Source organism: Carettochelys insculpta, chromosome 4 (assembly GCF_033958435.1).
Source record: "Carettochelys insculpta isolate YL-2023 chromosome 4, ASM3395843v1, whole genome shotgun sequence".
NCBI lineage: Eukaryota > Metazoa > Chordata > Testudines > Carettochelyidae > Carettochelys > Carettochelys insculpta.
In genome coordinates, this window is record NC_134140.1 from 19,282,874 (window position 1) to 19,296,269 (window position 13,396).

At 47.2% G+C, this 13,396-nt stretch overlaps 2 protein-coding genes across 11 annotated transcripts in view; one reads left to right on the forward strand and one right to left on the reverse strand.

The window, feature by feature from the left end:
• ZFYVE28 (zinc finger FYVE-type containing 28) overlaps positions 1-13,396 on the reverse strand; it is a 312,576-nt gene that overhangs the window by 278,487 nt on the left and 20,693 nt on the right. The gene's annotated exons all lie outside the window — the stretch shown is intronic.
• Positions 1-13,396, forward strand: part of CFAP99 (cilia and flagella associated protein 99) — a 96,043-nt gene that overhangs the window by 19,046 nt on the left and 63,601 nt on the right. For all 5 annotated transcript variants that reach the window (XR_012645319.1, XM_074992361.1, XM_074992360.1 and 2 more), the window contains 2 exons: positions 1,519-1,613; positions 12,513-12,625. Coding sequence is in view for 4 of the 5 variants with exons in the window: in XM_074992361.1 (XP_074848462.1) it covers positions 1,519-1,613; positions 12,513-12,625 (208 nt within the window). In the remaining variant the exon portion in view is untranslated. The remainder of the gene's footprint in view (positions 1-1,518; positions 1,614-12,512; positions 12,626-13,396) is intronic.

The following is a 13,396-nucleotide window of genomic DNA, read 5'->3' on the forward strand; positions in this document are numbered from 1 at the left end:
TTAGGTCATCAGGCCTTTCTGCAGTGTCCCAAAAAGTGATAGGAGAATTCCGCTTGGAAGCTTCAGTTCATTTCAGTGATAAATATGATTCTGCAAAAATGAAAGCCAAAAGAATCTAATCTCTAAGGTGTTTCCTCTTCTTTTCAAATAAAATTCCTTATATATAATTTCACTTCCGTAGTTCCATCTGTTCAGCAGGAACAGACCACTCAATCCCAGAAAAGATACCAATCTTCTACCTTTTCCAGGATTGCACCTTAAAAAAGGCCATGGTAGAGATCTCACATTATCCTGCTGGTGGCTATGCAACATTGTGGGCAACACAGCTGAGAACCACACACTTCTGTCTGTGCACGTGGACCACATCTCTCGACCTTCTATGATGCCTGATGCAAGTTCTTTTCAAATTGACAGATACAAGATACCATCAAAGCAAGTTACAATTTAGAATCACAGAATCATAGACTACTAGACCTGGAAGGGACCTCAGGAGGTCATCCAGTCCAGTTCCCTGCCCTCATGGCAAGACCAAGGACCATCTATATGATCTTAAATATCTCCAATGATGGAAATTCTACAACCACTCTGGACAATTTATTCCAGTAATTAAATACCCTGACAGGAATTTTTCCTAATGGCCAATCTAAACCTTCCATTTTACTCCACATTTTTCCAAGTGCATAAAAGGGAGACAGTCTGAGACCTATGCTGGAACTCAGAAATTAAACAAGTTTATGAAAACCTCCAAGATCAGGATACAAGTATCAAAATGTGAACCTCAGCTACCATGATTCAGATTCATTGAACCTCCAAGAAAGCTTTAAATGATACCTAATTGTTTGCATTGTTCCATAATAAACAAAAAGGCTTACATTTTTCAGTGTCTGAAGCACATACATTTTGCCATTAAGCTGAGTATTGCTGTTATTGGATTGGCAGAACTGGTCATGTGAAATACATCCATTAATCAAGGGATGGGGTTAAATATTTTCCCTTATCCACAAGTCGAGAGTCTAAAGGTCGTTGGCTTAGATTTTTCTAAGCTGCTTGTGACTCTCCTTGCCTAGCTTCATTGACACGTATCAAAGCTGCTTATCATGGCTGTTGCTATGTGTGAGCAGATTTGAATTTAAATAATGCTCTTATAAGGTACATCTGTGTGCCACCAAGACCACTTACATGCATTGCTATGCTAAAACAGAAAATTGGAACTCTGTTACCATACACTGAGTTGCCCTCCCACATATTGGTCAAGAATCTGACACAAAATAGAAAACAACTAGAATATCTGAGCATCTACAGTGATAAGACAAGGAGGGATGGCTTTTTAATGGCAATCGTTAAGACAAAAAATGAAAAAAAAAATTTAAAGTTAATACTGTAATTAGGAAAGAGCCAAAAGCAAGTCACAGGATTTGGTCAGCCATAGCCATGGTAAAAATCCAAAGGAGTAATGAATATAAATGCCTTCTGTAGCAGATTGGCTTTTGCATTTTAACTATATGTGTTTTTTGATAGTTATTTGTTATTTGGCCACTTTTCAACTGGAGGATCTTGGTCTTCAGCAATTCAGCAGAATTGTGAAATCTCTGGACATTGCTAAAATGCATAAGGTAAGGAAAGTAATTTTACTTTAGCAAAAATTTTGAACAAACACCATACTATGTTTTCATAGCACTTAATTATTAAGTTTATAGTGCTTTGCTGTGATTTTAGAAGCTATGGGTACTGTTGGTTCTCCATGTTTGCTCTAAACTTTTTAGCATCTGAGTTAATATAAATAAAACTACTGAGTCACTTTTGGTTAAATTATGGGAAATCAGTATTGTTCAAGCATAAAACTGCTGCATTTTCACAGTCATGCCCAGTTTATACCACATTCCGTCAAGAATCAATTAAAATGGGTGTTTTACGTACTCTAAGAATTGTCATTTAGTTTGTGCAATGAAGGTCTGTCCTAGATCCTCTCTAATTTACTTGATACCTCTAGTTTCTCTTCATGACTTCATTCCATGTGAAGCAATAAAAATTATACTTCATAAATGTACCACAGATAAACTCTGATTGTCTGCATAACTGAGGAGACATCCCAAACACTGAGGATTGGGGCAACTGGTCTTTCACTTCATAGATAAACTTGGATTCAGGTTGAAGTCACATTTCAGAGAACTGATATTTATCTGTACAGTCTTTATATTTATTACCCTGTACAGTCGTTGTGGCTGCATTGCCTTTCCAATGAGCACAGTTGCCATATAGTATAAGACAAGGGTACAGGCTCAGGTGGCTGTGTAGCACGTCTAAAGGCCTGAGCATGGATTGTTTCCATAAAGTCAGTAGTGATATTTCCACAGACAGTAATGATGTCATTCATTAATTGTGAGGGGTAAGAATAGAGAAGTGGGTAAGAAGATCATCACAATCTGATGGGCAAATAAATGACAATTTTCAAAGGTTCTTACAACCCCCAGTCCTCTTTGTAAAGATTTCTGGGGCAACGCATGGTTTGGACACCTGTTGAGCTCATGTGAATGTCAATGATGTATTACTTTGCAAAACACCTGTTTTCTAATCCACACTACTTATCCCTCAGTGATTCCATTCTCTTAACCTTAGATGCCTGGAGTGCAAGTGTCCCTGATACTATTTTGCTCCATATACATCTGTTTTCTCCTTCCTTCTGTACAATATATCCATTCCATAAAGGAAGGTGTAGAACTAAGTGAACTTACATACTGTTTCTTTTGGTACTTTTTAAAAATGCCTAAGTATCTTATAAGGCTGTCATCACTATATTATCTTGCTTTTCTCCTATTGCATCAGAGAAGCCTTTTAGTCTCAAGAGTAATGGTAAATTATATGACTGCACCTGCAGCACAGGATTTAGAAGCATCAATTGGTCCCCCAGCAACAGTGACAAAAACAACAGAAGGCAGATTTGCAGGTGTAGCAACAGCATGAGGATGGCAGGCAGAATTCAGGGCTACATATTTTGAGGAAGCTGAACTATTGACAACATGCTAAGATCCTCCTGCCCTGTGTTCATCTTGCCATTCGGTTGAGATGCAAAATATTGTTTCCTGTATACAGCTTGAACTTCTCTCATCCGGTATCCTTGGGGCCTGACTGGTACCAAATGAGAGAATTTGCTGGACCACAGGAGGTCAGTGTGTTCTAGCACATTACCAACACTTCCACTGCTTACTGGGCTCTTAGAGAACATTTAGGGGTAAATTACAGCTAAATACTAGCACAGAACTCTGAGAGCCAGGACTGGTGGCTGTAAACAGACTTTATGGAACCACAGAAGACTTGGCCACACGCATGCTAAATGGTCATCCAGCTAACTAAAATCATGCTGGATTACAAATGTTGCAGGACAAGAGACTTTTGGATTAGAGAGGTTCAACCTGCATTCACTTTATCTAATAATGATAAGAGGTGATGTTTCTCCACATTCAGGGCCCAATTATGGCACTCTTAATCTTGAAAGTAATCCTACCTCATATCAGTAAGCTTTTACAAGTCTAAGGGACTGCTTGAATAAGATCTACTTGTGTGATTAAGAATTGCAAAATGGGGTCCACAGTCTGACAAAATGGAGAGAGGACAAACCTTTCCTCTGTACCAGTATACATCTGGGTATTTTTATTAAAGCCGAATAGTTAGGAATACTAGACATTTCAGTCTGAATGGAAAATTAGGAATATATGCATCTATGCATTAGGAATATAAACATGGAATTTATGCATGTAATGATAAGAGAATATGCAAGAGCTCTTTTGGGGCCTACAACTATAAAAGTATGTTACAGAGATAGGTTCCAATCCTCCAATCTCAGTGGAATTCCTCTTCTGAGAAAAGATGACTTGTAGATGGGTTGCATGATCAGGACTTATTTTTGTTAATCTGTATTATTTTTAATCTCTGTGAGGAAATAGAAGGATTTGTATGTTAGAGACAAGGACAAAAGAGAGTAAAAATGAAGAAAATAACTTTAAAATTTATTGTACCATTATCCTGACATCTCTTTATTTTTATGGTATCTTAGCACTTTGCTGACTATAGTGCTGTGCTGCAATAACCGATCAGCACAAAAATACAAACTGATGTAGTGTTTTGTTTATTTTTAGCCTTGAGCAATCTATTTTACTCTGTCTTACATCCCAAATCTCTTGAACCTGAACCATTACTAATGATAAGACTTTGTTTGTAATGCACTTTGAGATCTATGGTTGAAAAGCACTAGATATTTTTTAATCATTATTACTGTATTACAGGCTATGCATGTAGTAATCCTTAAAGTTCAGATTGCCTAACACTTACTTAAACACTTGTTTAAAACTGTAATGTCAGATCCACAGGGAGCATGACCTCCTCCTACGACCACCAGTGTAAATTACTCTATTAGCTCACATGGCTGAGATCTGTGCTCTAGATGTAGGTTCCTGCCCTGTTAATGACTCAGGTGGATGTCAGGATGATGCCATGTGATGGACTTTAATTCCCCCCGCCCCCATTTGCTTTTTTAAAAACCTAGGAAATACTCACAAAAACTATATTAAATTACTTCAATTGCAAAGTGAAGTACATAACCAACTTTAATTCAATCCTGCATGCCCCCCAGACAATATGCAATACAATTCTGTCTTAAATCACATGCTCATGTACTATTTGATTACTTCAATAATATGTTAAAGTATAACGGTAGGCAAGATTCATCCCTGCTGTAATTCCATCCGTTTCAGACTAATTACATGAGGGATGAATCTGGCTTATTGTGTTCTATGAGTAATGAAATTTGCAGCCCTCAAAGACAGGCTCTCAGTGCCTACCCTAAAGAATTTCTTTGTATCGGGTCATGTGTTTTTCAAGATGAGTAAGCAGAATAAAGTCATTACAAAAATGACAGCTTCTTTACATGTTTGATACTGATAACATCAAAAGATAGGTGTTCTAACAGCCAAGATGCAAATAATCACTAACGTGGGTACTATATACTTACAAATGACCAAAGGAAGGACTGAAATGTAATGGAATTTTTTCTCATGATTCATTAATTGGTCTACAAGAGTTCTCATTGTTAAGGAATGAAAAATACACTATATTTCATGGGGCTGGATTCTGTCCACATTTGCACTCTGTGCAACTCTATGGCATGGATCATTAAAGCCAAATTTGTGGATTTTGGTTCAAATAACCTCCTAGTCAGAGCTGGAGCTTAGCATACCCTGGCATCAATGTTTCCTCTAATCTCTCCATCCATGTGCTGACTTTTCCCATGAAAGCACAGAATGAATTTTATGTGAACTTCAGTGTGTTAATGTGCACCACCAATAGAAACACAAAACCGAGCTGTGGGAACTCTGCTAATCAGCTGGGCAGCTTTGGAATCTCTCCTGTACAGCCACACAAGCTCACAACTTACAGGGATACTGCCTGGAATGTGTGTCCAAAAGCGGTATCCAAAGCCTTCACTGGCATAACACATAAAGAGCCTTTATCATGCACAAGCACAAATCCCTGATTCTTTCTATCTTCCCTGTTGCTGAGGACTCAGGCAAGAAGAACACATTGGTTACTAAAATATACATCACAGTAGCAAATATCTAATTGTGCTTTTCACACCTTCCAGTATACTTTAGAAACCTCATAGTGTTTGGGGTAAATACAACTTAATTACGCATTTTGCCTTAATAGAGTTTGAAATCTTACTGGCAAGTATGTCATTGGACTAGCAGCAGGAAGATGTATGTAGTATTGTAGCTATATCAGTCCCAGGATATTAGGGAGACCAGGGATGATGTAGTATCTTTTACCAGACTAGCTTCTGTTGATAAGGGAGGCAGACAGGCTTTTCTCTCTCACCAAGGGTTGGTTCAGTAAAAGATATTACTTTACCCATCTTCTCCCACCTGCTAAATATAGCAGTTAGAAAATCATGGACTAATAGTTGCTGCCAACATAAGAACAAAGAATTATTAAAAGTCTATTGAGCTGAACTTCCATTTTTTGTAAACTTTGTCTGCTTTGGGTGGGAACTAATTCATTTTCTTTTATTGGTGTATATTATTGTTTCATCTGCCTTGAAATGGTAGCTGTAAACAACATGCAGAGGATGATTAAGCAAAGATCCAGGGCATCCAGGCCCTGAAGTCAGAGGGATCTGAGACAGAGCAGTGAATCAGAGGCACACCAGGACTTTAAATTTTTAAGTGTAATACACAATTGCTTCCTGTTTGGTGTAGATAAGGCCATCAGTCCATCACCACTATGGAAGAATACTGTGACATTGGACCTGATTGTCTTTGGCCTTGTGCCCTGTGTAGTGATGTTTGCTTTTGTGCAAATTGAGTATAAAATGTTACTGTGCTAATATGGCACTATTTTACACCCTCTTTCCACAGATGTAATGACAATATAAGATGCAAAGTAGTAGGGAATCTGACCTGTTGATTCCACGGGGGAGGTTCCTACATTTCCCCATATGCAGAGATAAAGAAAACATATTCCACTAAGTTCCATCAAAATTAGAGTCAGAAACAAAACCACGTTATATATACCCTAGGGTTTATTTTATTTTCATACCATGCCTTTCTGGGCTGAATGGAGTATCTGTAGTTTTCCGGAGCTTGATGGACTAGATTGTTCAGTCCTCCACCCAATATGTTGCAAAGTGTTTGGATTACATAAAAGTGTACAGGCTAGTATCAGAGTCCCATCTGACTGAAGTGCAAGTAGTCTTTTACACAGCATTCTCTATAATTTTTTTCCATCCCTGGGAAGAATAAATTTTGTTCTGTACACTGATGCATGTGTGGATGGGCACCACCAATAGAAACACTTGCTGCCCAGTGTAAGTGGCAGTGGGTGATCTGCTAATCAGCTGAGTTTCTCCTGTGCAGTCATGCTTAGCTCAGCTTACTGGTCCTCTCTTCATTCAAGTAGGCTGCCTGGGCATTCGATCCTTCCAGATGTGTAATAATAAAAAACGAAACCCAATCCCTAGGTAATTCCTTGGAAACAGCCATGTGAGACCTTCTCATTAGCAAGGTGCAGGCCTTGCAAGATTTTTCAGTCACTGGCTACGTCTACACGTGAAGCCTACATCGAAATAGCTTATGTGTAGCAACATCGAAATAGGCTATTTCGATGAATAACATCTACACGTCCTCCAGGGCTGGCAACGTCGATGTTCAACTTCGACGTTGCGCAGCCCAACATCGAAATAGGCACAGCGAGGGAACGTCTACACGACAAAGTAGCACACATCGAAATAGGGATGCCAGGCACACCTGCAGACAGGGTCACAGGGCGGACTAGCGCTTCTGGGGCAACAGCTAGCTGCTCCCTTAAAGGGCCCCTCCCAGACACACACAGCCTGCACAGCACGCGGTCTGAGGAGCCATAGGCACACAGACCCCGGGCAACGCAGTCATGGACCCCCAGCAGCAGCAGCAGCAGCAGCAGCAGCAGCCAGAGGTCCACCGAGCCCTCCCGGCAGGAGCAGGGCTTGCCCTGCTCCATGCCATGCGGGAGGCAGCTGAGCACCTCCTTGCTACACCGGAGAAGGAGCTGCCCCCAGGGCAGCAGGGCTCAACCCCCAACCCTGCAGCACCCCGCCCCCACCCCCGCCTCACACGCCGGCGGCTGTGGAGCTACCCCACCAGCACCGACTGGTGGGAGCGGCTGGTGCTTGGGGAGTGGGACGACGAACGCTGGCTCAGGAACTTCAGGATGAGCCGGCAGACATTTATGGAGCTGTGCCAGTGGCTCATCCCCGCACTCAGGCACCAGGACACCGCCATGCGGCGTGCCCTCACAGTGGAGAAACGGGTCAGCATCGCTGTCTGGAAGCTGGCCACTCCCGACAGCTACCGATCCATGGGGCAGCAGTTTGGTGTCGGCAAGGCCACCGTCGGGGCTGTCCTCATGGAGGTAAGAGAACCCACGGGGGGAGGGCAGGGCAGGGGAAGGGGTCCGGGCAGAGGAGGGGAGGGGAGGCCAGGGCAGGGCAGAGGAGGGGAGGGGAGGGCAGGGCAGAGGAGGGCGGGGGTGGGCAGGGCAGGGCAGAGGAAGGCAGGGCAGGGGAGGGGAGGGCAGGGCAGGGCCACGCACACCCTGCTCACCCCTCATTGGTGCTGTCCCGTGTGCTTTCCCTGCAGGTTGTGCGTGCCATCAACGCCATGCTCCTGCACAGGCTCGTGAGGCTGGGGGACCCAGATGCCACCATCGTGGCCTTTGCCACCCTGGGCTTCCCCAGCTGCTTCGGGGCTCTGGATGGGACTCACATCCCCATCCGCGCCCCGCATCACAGTGGAGGACGATACCTGAATCGCAAGGGCTACCATTCTGTGGTCCTCCAGGCCTTGGTGGACAGCCGGGGACGTTTCCAGGACATTTATGTGGGCTGGCCTGGCAGCACCCACGACGCCCGGGTTTTCCGGAACTCGGGCCTGTGCCACCGGCTGGAGGCGGGGACCTACATCCCCCAGCGGGAGATCCCTCTGGGGGACACCACCATGCCCCTCTGCGTCATCGCAGATGTGGCATACCCCCTCCGGCCCTGGCTCATGCACCCATACACGGGCTATCTCTCTGCTAGCCAGGAGTGCTTCAACCAGCGCCTGAACCACACGCGCCAGGTGGTGGAGCGCTCATTTGGCTGCCTGAAAGGACGCTGGAGATGTCTCCTGACCCGCCTGGATGCGGGCCCCAACAACATCCCCCTGATTGTGGGTGCCTGCTGCACCCTGCACAATTTGGTGGAGAGCAAGGGGGAGGCCTTTTTCCAGGGCTGGGCTGTGGAGGCCAGCAGGGCCGACGTGCAGCCACCCGCTGCCCCCAGTCGGCAGGTGGACCACGAAGCGACCCGGGTCCGGGAGGCCCTGCGGGCCCACTTCGATGATGAGGCCGCGGGGTGAACTCTGCCAGGCCCCCCACTGCCCGCCCCTTCCTCCACCACACTCCTGCCCCAACGCCCACACCATGGAGCACCCAACCACACCCCCCTCCCACTTTTCCTGGACAAATAACAGCACGCACTTGTGGCTGAACTTAAACTGCTTTTTCTTTGAGAACTTTTTTTTTTAACTATAAATATATAAAACAAGAACAAACTATATACAACGTGTGGAACCAAAGTAATATGTACAAATAAAACAATAGTAAGAAAAAAGTGTGCTCAGTAATAAAACGAAAACCAGGGAGGATAAAGGGGACAACTATTTACATGGGGGGGATGGGGCAAACGGGGGGCACAAAATAATAAGTTCAAACTATATACAAGGGGTGGGGGCCACGTCCCGGGCCCCTTGCCCCTAAAGTCTGGCACTGGGCGTGGGCAGCTGGGAGCCCCGCCGCGGCCGCAGCCCTGTCCGGGGCTGGCTGGGGGCGGGCCGGACTGGAAGATATGCCCAGCGAGTCTCAGCTGGCTCCAGGGGTCCCTCGGCGCTCCGGCCCTTGGCGGTGGGTGGCGGGGCGACGGCGGACGGGACGGCAACGGGCGGAGCAGCTGGTGGTGTGGCGGGTGGAGCAGGCACGTCGGGCGCTGCGGCGGCCGGCGCGGCATGGGGGGCCAGGTAGTCCACCAGGCGGTTGAAAGTCTCCATGTAGGCCCCCCATGCCTCTTGGCGCCAGGCCAGCGCCCGCTCCTGCAGCTGCAGGTGCTGTTCCGCGACCTCCAGCTGCCGACGGTGGATGGCCAGCAGCTGGGGGTCCGTCGCCGTCGGCTGGTGGTGGCGCGGGGTCCACCATGTAGCCCGCCATGGGGCCGGTCGGTCCTCGGCCAAGGGGCTTGCCTGGAGCGATGGCCCCGGAGGACTCTCCGGGACCACTGATGCCTCGCCGGCGCTCTTTTCCGGCCCTTCTGATGGTGCAGGTGCGGGACACAGGAGAGGAGAGGGGGAAGAAGAATGGAGACAGGCGTTAGTGTGGGCCCCGAGCTGTGGCCTTTGTCCCCCCAGCCCTGTGCTGCAGGTTCCCCATCCCTCTCCCCGGGAGATGCTGCTGTGATGGATGGGGTTCGGGGTCCCCCTGCACTGCACCCCGTCCCCTGGTGGGAGCGAGTCTCACTTCACTCCGCAGGGTCTGACAGGAGAGGTTTCTTAGGCCACAGATGCCCAGTTTCTCCCAGGAGTGACAGCACCAGCTGTCGGAAGAGACATTCCTTCGAACCCGTCCTGGGGAGAAGACCCCAAGGGGTGCCCCTCTGGGATGCAGCTTTCCCCCTCCTCAGGCTGGCTGCCTTCCAGCTCTCCCTTCCCCTAGCCTCTACCTGTGGCCCCTGCCCTCCCGCCCAATTCCAAGCCAGCTCGGCTCCTCCCTCCTCTTTGTTCAGGGTAGAGGTGTCACCTGCCAGCTGTAGCCCCACGATCATCCTTTGCCCCTGGGAGCTATTCGGCTCTTGTTGCTCATATCTAGCCTGAGTCTCCCTTTTGCACTCCCCCCACTCCATCACATGCTGCTGTTGCTGCTGCTGCTGCTGCTGCTGCGGGGTGTCCCACCCCCTCCTCCCCGGGGCCCCTCGAGGTTCCGCTCCCCCCTGCCCCAGGGATGGGGCATGGCACTGTCGTGCGGGGTGGGGGGGGCAGGGGCTGATGCAGTGCTGTGAGGGACATGGCCTTGCTGTCCTTGGGGCCATGGTCATGTGAGCATGTGGGGGGCCCTGGACACATATCTATTACCCCCCGCCCCTCAAGCCCAGGGGTGTACACCAGAGGGGGGTACATACCTGTCGGTCCACTCCCACGGTCTGGAGATCCCCGGGGGGGCGGAGGCCCGGCTGCTGCTCCGGGATGGCAGGAGGAGGATCTGCAGCCCGGATTCTGCGGAGGAGGAGCCCCCCTGCTCCTCCTCCTCCTCCTCCTGCCGCGATGTCCCGGGGGGGGCCCCCGGGGTGCGGGGCTTACCTCCGGGGCGGACTCTGGTTGCAGGGCCTGCTGGGGCTCGTCGGCCGAAGTATCAAGGGTGGCCGGAGGGGAGGAGGTGTGCCGGGGGCCCAGGATGTCCCTGAGCTCCCTGTAAAAGGGGCAAGTGATGGGGGCGGCCCCAGATCGGCTGGCCGCATCCCAGGCCCGGGAGTAACCCTGCCACAGCTCCTTCATCTTACTCCTGACGTGATCAGGAGTGCGGGCAGGGTGACCCTGGGCAGCCAGGCCGTCGGCCAGCCGAGCGAACGCATCCGCATTCCGCCTCTTGCTCCCCATTACCTGGAGCACCTCCTCCTCACCCCAGAGCCCCAGCAGGTCCCGCAGCTCGGCCTCCGTCCAGGAGGGGCCCTGCTGCCGCTTGCCAGCCTGGCTGCCCGCCTGGCTGGGCTGGCTGCCCTGGCTCCCCTTGGGGGGGGTCTGCTGGGGGGGCTGCCGGGCAGCCATCGCAGGTGGGGTGGCTGGTTTGGATGGCTGAGGGACGTGCAGGCTGCCCGCGTGTCTGGGCTGCCGCCTGCACGTTCCCTCAGCTTCCTGCACAGGAAGGGAGGGGGAGGGGACCTTTAAGGGGCCGCTCCATGCGGCCACCATTGAGCTGAGGGGCTGGAGAGAGCGTCTCTCAACCCCTCAGCTGATGGCCGCCATGGAGGACCCCGCAATTTCGACGTTGCGGGACTCGCAACGACTACACGGTCCCTACTTCGACGTTGAACATCACAGTAGGGCGCTATTCCTATCCCCTCATGGGGTTAGCGACTTCGACGTCTCGCCGCCTAACGTCGAAGTTAACTTCGAAATAGCGCCCGACGCGTGTAGCCGTGACGGGTGCTATTTCGAAGTTAGTGCCGCTACTTCGAAGTAGCGTGCACGTGTAGACACGGCTACTGTGAGGCAGCTCCTTTTATGTCTTAAGGATTGCAATGGAAAGGTCAAAGTTCAGATTTGGCATTTCCCCCAAAATCACTGGCACATGATGTACACGAGCATCAGGGTTCAAGTTTCTAGTTCCAAATTCCATTCGAATAGCTATATTTCTGCAGAAAAGCTGATGATCAATAGAAAATTGAAAGTTCAAATGTTGGATCTTGTTTTTTCTAATATTCACAATGTGTAAGTGGGAAATTTTCATTCTTCTGTTTCAGCAGGAACTGGAAATTAATTTTGTTACAATCATCTCTGTTGTATAGCTAGTTCACTAAACTACAATCATTGCATTACATTACCCAGGTTCCCACACACACCCCAACTTGTGTCTCGTTGTGATATTTTAACATGCAATAATTTTGGGAAAAAAAAGGTTGCACATTATCAAAATATCATTGTGCTGTGACCATGGGAATGTTTATCAGGTCAATAAAGAGATTATAGGATTTATCAGTCTCACAGTGTATGACTGTAGGATATAAGGTTCCTGCAGTAAAATCTAAATGAACCGACAAATACTGGGGTATATATTAATTACAATTAGAGTATAATATACAAGCAAAGTCTTCATCTATTTTGTAAGAAAACCTATAAGCGCCATCTAAATATTTCATGTAACTTGAGATTTCATTAAATTTGAAGGAAGTAATCTCTTATTAGTTTCTTAGGTTCTTCTTCAGTGTCTTGAATTTGAGTACATGGATAAAAGATGAATGGAGTCATATATATGATTCTCTTTATGTAAAAGAGAACTGGATTGATCCATTGCTAGGGTAAGTATTAAATACTATATTTGAAAATTTAAAGGTAACATTATGGAGAAAGGTCCTCTTGAAAATTCAGTTTACGTTGAAATATATTTCTTTGCAGTACACTAACTTTATAAAAACAGGTGGTTTAATCCTGCTCCTATTGTCAATATCAAAACTCTTAGTCTGCGTCTACACAGCACTCCCCTTCCAGGAGGGGAATGCAAATAAGTGAGATCAAAAATGCAAATGAAGTCTCTTTTGGAAGCATGATTGCACAAGGAAATGCAAATGAAGTGCAAAATATGTAAATCTGCATATCATTTGCATTTTTGCACTCACTCGTTTGCATTCCCCTTCCAGAAGGGGAGTGCTGTGTAGATCCGGCTTTATTGGCCTCCATGGAAACAAGGTAGGCTCTTTAATGAATCCATATGGAGTTACATAGCTTTAAGAAAATTCTTATACAGAAGTTACATGCTAGTTTCCCAATCCAATGAAGTAGAAGAAATGGAACTGAATAAACAATAATCAAATCAGGTAAAAATCAAAGTGTCAAACAACTATCTCATAAAGTTAGGATTCTGTCCTACATAACTTTAAGCACATGAGTAATCCCACAACTATCATGCTTGAGATTGCGAACATGTTTAAGTGTTTTGCTGAGTCAGGACTCTTTGAGGCCCTTTCTTTCAACTCAGTCATTAAATTCAGTCCAATTTTAAAAACCACCGTTTAGGTAGGGGCAAAGTACTAATTCTGTCTTGAAATATGTTCACAGCTCCCGTAAAGTTA